General features: G+C 42.0%; 1 protein-coding gene across 2 annotated transcripts in view; it reads left to right on the top strand.

Annotated features, from left to right (window-relative positions):
• Positions 1–12,837, top strand: part of ARHGAP6 (Rho GTPase activating protein 6) — an 83,369-nt gene that overhangs the window by 27,287 nt on the left and 43,245 nt on the right. For both annotated transcript variants that reach the window (XM_024756969.1, XM_024756975.1), the window contains exons 3-4: positions 6,516–6,772; positions 9,029–9,224. In XM_024756969.1, the coding sequence (XP_024612737.1) occupies positions 6,516–6,772; positions 9,029–9,224 (453 nt within the window). The remainder of the gene's footprint in view (positions 1–6,515; positions 6,773–9,028; positions 9,225–12,837) is intronic.

Consider the following 12,837-nt stretch of genomic DNA (forward strand, 5'->3'; position numbering starts at 1 on the left):
TGGAATGTCATTGAAGGCTGTTGGAGTGGCCCTGTACTGAACTGATGAGTTCAACTGGTTTGAGCAAAAAGTGATTTCTGCCAAGTTTATGGTTCCAATTATGATGCTAGCCAATCAGCAATGCATAAGGAAAACCAGGTTGAGCAGCCATGGATAGCATCTCTAACGCTAACCAGCTGTCTGGCAAATCCAGATAGTTAGGCAGGGCTAGTTGAATGAGAAGGAGTTTGGATTCCCCCACCATGACTACTGGAAAGAAACAGTCTCACCCTCGTGGCTACTGAAGGTGGGACATTCTCAGCATTGTAATGTTAGAGCACAGCACGCTTATTTTTTTGCCCTGTGTACAGTTTTGGGAGTTGTTGACTCTCTTCGTACTGTCCCCTTCTATATCTATTTAGGAAACCGAGAGTTTAGCCACTCTTTCAGAGGTATTTGTGGTCATTTTTAACTAATATTCATTGAGCCTGCATAATGGACACCTGGGCCTCATTAACCCAGTACATCTTTCTGTGGCTTGTTTCTATGGTTTCATATGAAATGACTGCTGAATGGTGTGGTCATATGAATGTATTTCCATTTTATATGACATAGGGAATGAGTGTAGAGTCAGGAAAGCCATATATCTCACCTTGGAGTTCTTTTATCTAATGATCGAATTTCTGCTTGAAAAGTAACGAAAGGCAATGAAACCGAAGGTATAAAAATAAATGCTTTGGGATAAGTATTAGACAAGACCGAGACACACCGTTGATCCGAGACTGTACACGCGTATCTTGAACTGTGCCTAAAGGGTCATGACATCTGGTTCTTGGACTAAAAAGAGATTAAAGAATTCTAAAGAATGGAAAGCCAACGTTTTACTTCCCCTAGAGCATGATTTCTCAACCTTGGGACTATTGACATTTTAGACTGGATAATTATTTTTCGTGGAGGCTGTCCTGTACGTTGTCTGAGGTATTTAATAGCATCCCTGGTCTCTACCACTAGATGCCAGTAGCACCACCCCCAACCAAAATATCTCCAGACATTTCAAATGTTTACCTCAAACTGAAGAAAAGGACATGAAAATGGCAGTGATCCCTACCCCTGACTACATAGCAGAATAATTTTTGAAACCTTTAAACATTCCAGTGCCCAGACCCCCAGCCCAGAAAATCTGATCCCGTTGGTCTGTCGGGGTGCTGAGCGTGAGTACTGTTATAAACTACTAATGTCACCTTCTAAGAAGAGAACTCTGGTCCGTACTAACCAGTATACTCCCCAGGGCACCTTCTACCGCAGGAGAGTCTACTGCTGGCGCAATGAATGCAAAAGACATGAACTCTTGTCCAGATGCCTATCCTTGTCTGATAAATTGTATTGTATTTAATTGGTTCATGTGTTCTTACCCTTATTTTTTAAAGGAACGTTAGTACCCAGCGTAGCTTTATTGCATTAGAGTTTTTACTCCTTCTGTTCCTGCCATGGACCATCTTTATCTCGTGAGATTAGAGGATTCGTGAGAATTCTCAGTGTTTATAGAGTTATTAAAGGGATCGTTCAGACTGATATTAGCAATGTGTCATCTTTAAAGTTGTTTATTCTAGGATGAAGATAATGGTAATAGGATCTGAACACTCACGATGTAGACTTGAGGTGATTCTTCAGAAGTGCCCATTCCGGCTAAACTAAGCACAATGAACATTTTTTGCAGATGTTTGAATTCCCTCAACAGAGGGAGATGTATGTGTGCTCGCTTATGTAAGAAAACAGCAGGAAGTGAGGGTAGGGCAGGAAGGGCCAGGGGAAGTAATCAACCACTATGCACTGGACTATTATACGTTTTAGACCAAATCATATTTATGTATTGTATAGGCTCAGTGAAAACTTGGCAGTGTTTTATAGGGTTGCACAGGGGTGCTGGCTGGGAAAAGGAAGGCAGGTCCTGGTGGTTCCAAAGAAAAAACACATCACCCATCCAACTAAGGAGAAAAATACCAGGATTTATGGCAAAAGAGGTTTTTTTAAAAATACAGCTTTGATAGTTAAAAAGGTGATGTCCTAGGCTTAAGTGAAGCTTAATTACATGGCATCTTTTCTGAACATGAAGTCCTGTGTGTGTCCACGCATCCATTACATGGATGTCTTGGGAACCGGGGTGTGATGAGGCAGTGTGCAGGTCTCGCATGGTTGTGATCATTTCACATTGTTCTCTTCCGTTTGAATATTAGCATTGGGGTTCATAACAGCTGCCCATGTGAAAAATGACAATCATTTGAATCCAAGAGTAAAAGAAGGAAAACAGGAAATTCTAGATGACTTCTTGGGTTAGGTCATCTAAAAATAAATAGGAGCAGCTTTTTAGAATCGAATCGCTCTCCCAATAAAGCGATTCATTAAGTGTTTGATATGCTGCTATATTAATTGATTCAATCAGAATGAATCATGTCCTGTGTTTTATTTAATTGCCTTAACATAATATACAGCAGATCATGTGACACTTCTGTGTCCCTCCTGCCACTTAAGCAGTGCCCATATGACTTTTGATTTCCATACAGAAAGTAATTCAGGATTGATGCTGGTTCAGAAAACATATTTTCATACAGAATAGTTCCAAGGTTCTTCATTTCTCTTAGTTAAATTACTTGGCATCCAAAAAGTATTTTTTAAACTTTCAGAACTTCAGAAAATTCCTTTCTTGTGTCAGAAAGAATCAGTCTTGGGGAAAGGTTTTAAAATGGCTACTTTGTGCCAATTATCGTGGTTCCTAATCAGAGCCCAAGGGAAATAGGTTTTACTGTGGCCTAAGTCTGAGAGCTAGGTCCCCTGTCTACAGGATATTTTCAGATGATGAAATGTTTATCAACATACACTCTGGTGATAGTTCAGGTCTAGCACCTTTCTTTGTGCCGAAATTATATCATGCCGTGTTTTATTGTTCCTCACTGTCTAAATGGGTTAATATATGTGAGTTGTGAAGTAGCACTACGTAGGAATAGTTGATACAACTTTATTTTCTGCCATGTTAAATAGCAGTAGAAACATCAAGTATCAATTATCACTCTTTAGAAATTCTCAAAGAAAATGTATTGAGTGCTGTTACTGGAGATGAGAGAAACAGGGGGAGTGTGATTCCAGGGAGGGATAGGAGGGGCCACCTCGCACAGCACTGGGTGGGCCGCAGCACAACTTCCGGTCTGCATGCTAAGAACACTGAGACGCCATCGAAGTGAATTAAGGATGGGGTGGCTTAATGGGGTCTTTAAATGGATTGCCACACTGCAGTGTAAAACATGAACTTGGGGTGGGAGGGTGAGACCACGGTGGACGAAGGAAGCCTGATTCCAGGGGCCAAATCACTTCTGCTGAGGATAGGTCCAGGATGGGACCGAGGGAGTCGGTGAAAAAGGTAGCTTGCAGGAAAAAGTAAGAGGAGAGGAGAAAGTCAAGGAGATGTGAGGACAGGGAATCAGATGGGTCATTTGGGTAGACATCCACGTCTCCCGGGATGATGTTAGACGGGGGTTCTGACGGTGATGATAGAAGAAGATGCAATGAGCATGGGGGCAGGGGCAGCTTGCAGTGGCACCAGGTTTCTGCCACACAGCAGGAGGGAGAGGATCTGGAAGCTGAAGCACAGCTGAGCGACCAGCACACCACCTCCTGGCCCTGAGGGTCATGGGGAGGGAGCAGAGACAGTCTCTACCAATGAGGACAGCAGGGGATGCAGTCTCCTTAGTAAACACATACTATAGATTAGAACACGATACACACAGTCCCTGGGCCCAGAACACTGAGTCTTGGGTAATATTTTTATGGTTCGAAAAACCCATTATCAAATTTATTAGCTGCTATCAACACAGAGTCTGTAGGTTCCCTTCTCCTCCCCAACAGAAGAGCTTTGAACCCACAGATAAGCATGTGTGCCCAACACTTTATTTCCACAGAAGGGAGGGTTTTGCTCGACAGCCTTGGGCTGAGTCCTCGGTTTCACAATACCCATATTTTGAGAAGCAGTCACATTCAAGGAACCCTGCCTAGAATTTTCCAGGGCCTAGACACTGTGACACAAGTTTAGAGCATAGAGAGATCTGTCTCCTTTCTGAAGCTTGTGAGAGAGTTCTCTGGAGAAAGCAATGCGAAACTAAAGAGACTAGATCAAAACACTACCACTGAAAGAATAAATAAACTCAGCCAGGAAAGAAAGCCTATTAGAGGAAAGCAGAAATAAGAAAAGAAATAAAAGAGTCATTTGGGGAGAATGACTTCATGTATTCCATCTGTTTAATTTCTATTCAGTTATTCCAATTTACAAGTAGAGCGGCAGATTTCTAGATATTAAAAATGACAGATACCAAAGGAAACCATCTTGCTTCTTTTTTCCAAGGATATTAGAGATCTCTAGCCGAGTCTGGTTGGTTTCCTTTATGTGGAAAAAATGTCTAGGAGAGGAATCAATAGTCCTCATGTCACATTAAATCCCTGCTATGAGTATGCCTACTTGAGCAGACACAGGTCACTTGATACATTTATCAGTGTCCTTTCTGCTATCATTACCCACCAACAGTTTTTATATATTCCAAGTAGCTATCGATCGGCCTTGCCATACGCGTGTTCCTAGATTTGCCCCAAGCTTTTTGAAGGAAGACTATTTGATTATCCCCATAGACAAGATAGCACTGATTTACACAATAAACCCTGAGGTGTCCCCTTTGGTTTCTAATTTTGCTAGTAGTGGAAATGACCTTTTATCAGTTGTGAGTATTGGATCTTGCTACACTGTCCACATTGATCCCTCAAAACAGATGCCTGAATTGTTTTGTGCATTAACGTGTGCCGACTAGTTAACAAACTTATAGAGGATGATAAGCATCCTCTGAAAAATCCCGAAATGCTGAAGTTTTGATTTTTCACTTCAAAATGAATTGCATGTTTTGATAGAACAAGAGGTTCAGGCTTTTCAAGTGCCGTTTCTTTTTTCTTTTTTTTTTTTTTTTTTTTTGGTACGCAGGCCTCTCACTGTCGTGGCCTCTCCCGTCGCGGAGCACAGGCTCCGGACGCGCAGGCTCAGCGGCCATGGCTCACGGGCCCAGCCGCTCCGCGGCACATGGGATCTTCCCGGACCGGGGCGCGAACCCGCGTCCCCTGCATCGGCAGGCGGACTCTCAACCACTGAGCCACCAGGGAAGCCCTCAAGTGCCATTTCTGCTTTTAATGCAGACTTGACTGTTAGCCCAGGGATGTTCAAAATGTTGCCGTGGATCAAAGAGGAAAACCTTTTAGAGCCTCTTTCCACCTGATTTAATGTTAGCATTTTCAACCTTAGAATTGTTTTCCCTTGCTCATTCTGGTTTTATTCATAAGGGTTATAAAAACAAGGGAGAGGCTAGACTCCAGTTTTCTGCTGCTAGAAGATGTAATTTTTAGTCTCAAAGAAATAATGCATTTAATATAATTATTAATGCTTTTCAGCATGAATTTAAAATATTACGAATAAAATGCGTGGCCCTAAGGATCAGTGTGCTTACAATGTACGTGTATACAAGTGGATTTACTATAGAGATGCAGAATGCAATTGTGTATACATCTCCAAATAAAGCCGTAGGTTTCTGCATTATGCTCCTTCCCCCAAATTGTCCTTACTAGAGGATTTAATAAATTATATTCTGGGCTCTTCACCGGATATTTAGTGGTGAGAATCCACTTCTGCATGTGGCCCGGAGAATGGCTTGAGTATAGATCGTGAGCGTGACAGCCCTAACCCAGCAATTGGAGGCAGCATGTGGGAACAAAGAACACAAAGAAAAAAAGAACAAACTTATTCCCAAGCTGCTCCTCTGTCTCTTGAGTTGTCATTTCACATGTTGGAAGCTCTTTGACTGGGAACCTCAGAGTGTAGCCACTTACCTGAATTTCAGTAATTTTTGGCATCTCTCTCTTACACACATGATAGACACCATTACAATTATTTACGTATCTGATTCTCCAGTCCCCACGTCACCCCACACTCTGAACCCTTCAAGAGCGAGGACTGGACCTTCTGTAAGCTTTGTACTCCCCACTGCATACCGTGACACGGCACATAGTAGGTATTAGTAAGTGACAGTTGAATGAATGTATACGCACAGAGTCTTCTCAGGCCTTGTAAGCTTTGGGGGCTCTTGAGACGTCAATCAAAGACACATTTTGTAAAACCGTTTACTCACGAGGATGAAGTATTATGTTCATCCTATCAAAAAATGTCACCTTTCTCTATAAAGTTATTTCCTTTAAACATACTTGAGATACGTCGAGAAAAACTCGAGGCTTAGATTTTGAAAACCCGTGCTCTTTATACATCCTAGCTTTCTTTATTGAGATAGAAACTTCAGCCACTCTAACAAACTCAACAGTCATCTCCGTATATTGATGGATGAATCAAGTCTTCAGAAAACAGTCGTTGGAATTTGTCTGCCCTTTGATCTGCAACATGACTGAGAGTCTCCCCTGGTGCAGTCTTTCTCTGAAAGTGAATGTTTGGTTTTTGATTCCAGAGTTCATCCCACAGGCGTTTGGAATGCCCTTATCCCAAGTCATCGCAAACGACCGGGCCTATAAACTCAAGCAGGACTCGCAGAGGGGCGAGCAGAAGGATGCCTCCGATTTTGTGGCTTCCCTCCTCCCATTTGGAAATAAAAGACAAAACAAAGAACTCTCAAGCAGTAACTCATCTCTCAGCTCCACCTCGGAAACACCAAATGAGTCAACGTCCCCCAGTACCCCGGAGCCGGCTCCTCGGGCCAGGAGGAGGGTGAGTTGACCAGTGTTTGCTCTGACCCCGATGTCAGGACAACGGAAGAGTTCTAAGGTTATTCTCTGAGTCTTGGCTCATGTGAAAACTGGAAATGCGGTTTGTGTCCAGGTATCTGTCAACAACCCCATTCAGGGAGAATTTGCACCGGCCCCAAGGCACCTGACACACCCCTCACAGCCTTTCCCTGACCTCTTTCAAAGATTTTGGGTGCCTCTCCTTGCTTACCCGTGATATCCAGAACATTCTACAACATCACCACTGATCCTACTCTAGTGTAACCTTCTGTTGTGGTACCAGAATTTCCCATGAGACTTTGAGGCTTGAGGGCAGGGCCAGGTGTTTTTGTTAATCTCTTCATCTCATCCAAGAACTATGCCTGGCCGAGTGAACTTGCTGCTTGTCTTCATAAGCAATGAGATTTTTTTTCTACCAACGGAACATGGCTTTTTTCTCAAACATAACTGTAGAAACACACACACACACACACACACACACACACACACACACACGTATGTCCTCTTTCAAATCAATACTGTAATAATATGGTACCATTTATTAAGTGAGTACTATGTTCCAGGCAGTGTGCTATTATTTGGCATTTCAAATTTCAATCCAGGAAAGCTGAGTTTCCAGGCAAATTGGTTGGTGATCAGCTTAGTCAGGTGGTAAGCATCTCTGAAACTTCCTAGGTCACTGGGAGATCTCTCCTTTGCCTTTCACCTGAAGCCCCAAATCTTTGCCACCTCCAGCCATTGACTACTGCCCTAGTTAAAACCTGAGGCACGGGCTTCCCTGGTGGCACAGTGGTTGAGAGTCTGCCTGCCGATGCAGGGGACACGGGTTCATGCCCCGGTCCGGGAGGATCCCACATGCCGCGGAGCGGCTGGGCCCGCGAGCCATGGCCGCTGAGCCTGCGTGTCCGGAGCCTGTGCTCCGCAACGGGAGGGGCCGCAGCAGTGAGAGGCCCGCGTACCGCAAAAAAAAACGAAAAACCAAAAACCTGAGGCACTTCCCAGTTAAAATCCGCAGTTCTCAATCAGCCTCCAACATTTAGAACCTCTCCAAGACTCAGGGGCACCTGAGCCAGCCACCACTGTTTTCAGGGATTCACCGTGTGTAAAGCTAAGTTGGCATATTCAGACCCCCCATCACTTTCTCTACCTTACAGACAAGAGAATTGTTCTTCCAATCCTGGCGCAGTCTCTCAGACTGTTTATATAAGCCTATGTGGCAATGACACCAAAATGCCACATATGAGCTTTCTGAGAATCTAGAGCCCAGGCAATGGGCCTCCCAAATGCCCTCCCCTCTGGCCAGGCTTTGCTAGCAGCCAACTTCTTCCTCTATGCTTCATCAAAGGGTGCGTGGCCATACAGGCATGAGTGGTGCCCTGCACCCTTACCCTCAGCCTTTTACCATTCCTAGAGTGCCAGCCCTCCTTCCACCTGTCATTACCTCATCTCTTGGCTGGGGGCTTTCTCTGATGGCCAGAGGCGCCCACCCATAGAGACGACGGGCTGCAAGTAGCAAGGCGTTAATGTCACCTCCCTACCCCTACCAGAAGTTGTCTTTAATCAATGACTCTTGAGACTCGTGGTATAAATACCCCCAACTCCCTTACTCCTTAGCAGGAATAGCTCTGGGGTGCATGATCTACACGGTCTCCCAGGTCCCCAGGGCAGTTGGGCTCCAGCGGCCCACAGGCTTGTCACAGGCTTGGTGATGCCCCCTTCATTAGCTGCATTCACTTCCCTTTCTCATTTCCCTACTTCCCTACAGCTGTCTCCTGGGACTATTCCCCTAATAAAGTTCATTGTGTCACGTCTTGGGGAAAACTAAACTAAGACTGTTTATGGAATCCTTCTATTTTAAAATCTACTTTCGAGAGTTGAATTATTATTTTTTTCACAAGAGTTCTCTGACTTTACCTCATTCGTCAAGTATGTGATTTTTTTCTTGTTTCAAGGAATGAAGTGGTTGGGTCAAAATATTTTAATTGTATGTTTGCCATCTCTTGTCTTCCATTTGGAAGAAGTTGTCTATTGTTGAAATTGTAACTGTCATTACCTTACGCTATGCTGGGGAGGTTTCCTAACCTTTTTTCCTTTTAAAATACAAACCGCACAGTTAAACAGTATTATTTCGAGTGTGATTAGTGGTCGTGGGCAAAAGGATTTATCGGATGGCGTTGGGGGAAGCAGTTTTTATTTTCTCCATGCGCACTCCGTGTTCATGTCTGTGTATAATTTGCAGGGTGCAATGTCAGTGGATTCTATCACCGATCTTGACGACAATCAGTCTCGACTGCTAGAAGCGTTACAGCTCTCCTTGCCTGCCGAAGCTCAAAGCAAAAAAGAAAAAGCCAGAGATAAGAAACTCAGTCTGAATCCCATTTACAGACAGGTCCCCAGGCTGGTGGACAGCTGCTGTCAACATCTAGAAAAACACGGTAAGCAAGCCTGTTTGTCAGCAGTCAAGTACTGAAGACTTTCACGTATTCAGGCATCGTTCGTTCAAGCGCCCGATTCCAATTCGATGTTCATTTGATCAGGCTCTAGGCCGAAATTTCCTTTGCAAAGAAAATTTACAAATATGAACGTTTGCTTATCATAACCCAGTAGGGCTGAGCCAGATTTGGGGCGGCGCGAATCCACCTGATGGTATTCAGGCTCCCCAGCCCTAAAGCGTCCTCAGAAGTGACCCTGGAGATCAAGGAATTGAGGGGAGGGCAAGGTCTGTTGGGCTGGGACTATCCTCAGGACCCCCTGCAAACAAAGCAGAGCCACTTTTATCTTTTTTATACATTGAGGTTCCACAAGGCTTCCTTTAAAAAATAATAGTCCAGCTTCTTACAGAAAAAAAAATAGATTAGAGAACCATTCCTTAAGTGAATAGAAAATACACAGTTTGGGACAATAGGTTTCTTTCTGTATTGCTCTTTGCATTTTTGTGGAAAGCTGTCCACTTAAGATTTCTTCATCGTGACCATTTTGGAAACTCAGTTCCACTTAATACGCTGACTTCACAGCTCTTTAAAATTTTTGCGGAACTTTAGACTTTTGGCTCATCAAACAGCCATGTCTGCGATCTGAATTTGTTTGCTGTAATGTTAGCATGCGTTTTATGGACGTGAGAAGAGTTTATAATTGCTTCTTTTTTCCAGTTTTATTGAGAAATAATTGACATACATCACTGTAATTGCTTTTTCACTATAAAAATAATATACGCATCATAATAGAGAAAAAAAAAGAAACAGAAAAGCAAATTCTGAGGCTATCATATAGTTATAACTACTCTTGACATTCTCATCTATTTCTTTCTAATAAAAGTGGGACTTTATAAAAATGACTAGGATTTGTCCAGGTCTCTTAATCAATTCATTATATATGGAAATCACTAGATATCATATGGGTGACTTAATATAAGTAATATGTATTGAAACTTTGTTTATACAAAATTTCGATATGTATATGTATGTGTATGAGTGTACATTCTTATCTGTCTCTTCTCCTTGGAAAGTAAACTGGACATCAATAAAAATATCTTAGACATTTTGAATTCCCAATACTTAGTATCATGATAACACAATGTAAATGTTTCAATCAGTATTACTTGAACAGAATTATTTTTCAAAATAGCTTAGCAACTAAAGAGTTCTTTAGTTGCTTTTAGCACCTAAAGAATTTACATGAATATTTAAATTCAGCCTAAACTTTACTACGAGGTAGAAAAAGCGACTCATACTTTTATAATTATAATTTTTCCCTATAAAGAATGTAGAGAGTTAACTGTAGCACTATAAAGAATTCTAAACAAGAAAATTCTACTCTAACCATGCAAAAATGCAGTGCCAGGTTGAGTAACTGCTTTTGTGAAAGAAAACTTGGCATGTCTTTGTATTTTCTTTTTGAAAATAAATTTTCATGAATTATAATTTGTAAAATAGCATTTCCTTTAAGATTACTAAAAAACAGGGAAGTTCACTTTTTTTGGGGGGGTGCGGGGGAAATAGTTGCAATGCAGTTTAGGGCCTAAAGGAGAGAAGATAAACCTACATGATCTTTCAAGGCCCCGATTCTGTTCTGAGTTTCCATGATGTTTAGACCAAATGGCTCTGGAAAAATAAGAGATAGTTTCAAATTCAAACAGATATTAACCTTGGTCACTTTAAACCAATGAAAAAAGAGCAAATTTCAAAAACAATTCTTTTGTAAGACTTCATTTGCCAGTGTTTGAAATGGGTAGCAGAGAGTTTGATTCACTTTAGCTTTATAGACATTTGTCAAAGACCTTTTCATTCTCTCCCAAATTGGTCTTGGACACACACACACACAAAAACAAAACAAAACAGAGAGAGAGAGAAACAAACAAAAACAATTGGTCTTGGACAGTTATCTTGACTCCATCTATATATTCGTGTACGCCACCCTTCCTCACTTTTACTTCACCCAAATGCTTTCTCCACTATTAGGCCAAAATTCCTTAAGCATCCTTAATTTCCCCGAAGCACACATTTCAAAGAAAAAAAACGACAAAAAAACCCAGACAATATAACAAAGAGTCAAACTCTCTTCTACTTAAAGGATGTAGGCTGATTTTAGGGTGGGGACTCGTCCTTATTATGCCTGCCCTCATTACTTGAATTCCCTAAGCCTGAGATTCAGGTGCCCTGGTTCTAGTTTCCATTTCAGCTTCTGAAAAAAAGGAGAGAAAGGCGATCATATCCATTTCTGGCACAGGGTACAGCAAAGTCACATTTCTTTGCCAGATCTATGCCTTTTTTGATGGACACGTGTTTTTAACAGTGACTGTCTCAAGTCAAGGTTACCGGATGCCTAGATTGTATCTTCTCTTTGAGGAAAATGACTCTAAGGCTTATGTCAGAGAATGGCATTGGCTGTCTGAAGGCTGTCATCTGCTCAACCTAATATTAATTAATTAAAAAAACTTAAAACAGGTTATAATCAATTGATACATAGGAATCACAGCAATCAGTCACTAGCTAGTTATTTTTGGGATCACAGTCGCTTTTACTGAGTGGAAAAATACTATAATTTAGGAAATAGTGACACAGAAATGGGCATTTCTGAACAGAATGGAGGACTTCAGGCAAAGGAATAGTCCCACCTGGGAAGAAAGTGCCCTTATGTGATAGCTCACTTATGTAGAAATTTCAGCCACTTGGAAACCATCAGACCAACAAGAAAATAAATGCAGCCAAAATTAGAATTGCTAAGACCTACTATTATATTACAGTTTTCTGTTTTGCACAAAAAGCCTCATTTAGTTCAGTTAGGGCCTATATCTCTCTATATAATAGTAGATGCCAGATAGAATTCTAAGTATTTTATATACATTAATTAATTGAATCACTGAACAACTTTTGAGGTGGATACTTATTATGCTCATTTTGTAGACGAAGAAATATAATTCTGTATTTGATTCTAATACCTTGATTATCCTGTTTTCAAGCTCCCAGAGAGGTAGAGGCAATAGATCAGGCTGGGGGTCGGACTCAGTTATAAGGCAGATGAATTGATGGCAGCAACAAGGAAGGAACACAAGTCTTTTGAGAATAGATGCGAAGCAAAATTCCACCCAAGTGCAAAGCAGCAAGATGTACTTATGCAAGTCAGCAACAACTAGCCTCTCGGCATGATTCTCTCAAATTATTCTGGAAATTCAGGATTACGCTCATAAGAAATAAGAGTGATAAATGGGATATTTATGGATATTATCGTTTCTAACTGAAAAATTCTAGAAAACCAATTTTAAAAGTCTTATACACAATACACAATGTGGCAAGACCACAAAATAAACACACAAAAAGATATCCATGGGCTTCCCTGGTGGCGCAGTGGTTGAGAGTCCGCCTGCCGATGCAGGGGACACGGGTTCGTGCCCCGGTGTGGGAGGATCCCACATGCCGCGGAGCGGCTGGGCCCGTGAGCCATGGCCACTGAGCCTGCGCGTCCGGAGCCTGTTGCTCCGCAACGGGAGAGGCCACAACAGTGAGAGGCCCGCGTACCGCAAAAAAAAAAAAAAAAAAAAAAAAAAATACC

The sequence above is a fragment of the Neophocaena asiaeorientalis genome, unplaced genomic scaffold (genome assembly GCF_003031525.2).
Source record: "Neophocaena asiaeorientalis asiaeorientalis breed wild unplaced genomic scaffold, Neophocaena_asiaeorientalis_V1.1 scaffold812, whole genome shotgun sequence".
In the NCBI taxonomy this organism is placed as follows: Eukaryota; Metazoa; Chordata; class Mammalia; order Artiodactyla; family Phocoenidae; genus Neophocaena; species Neophocaena asiaeorientalis.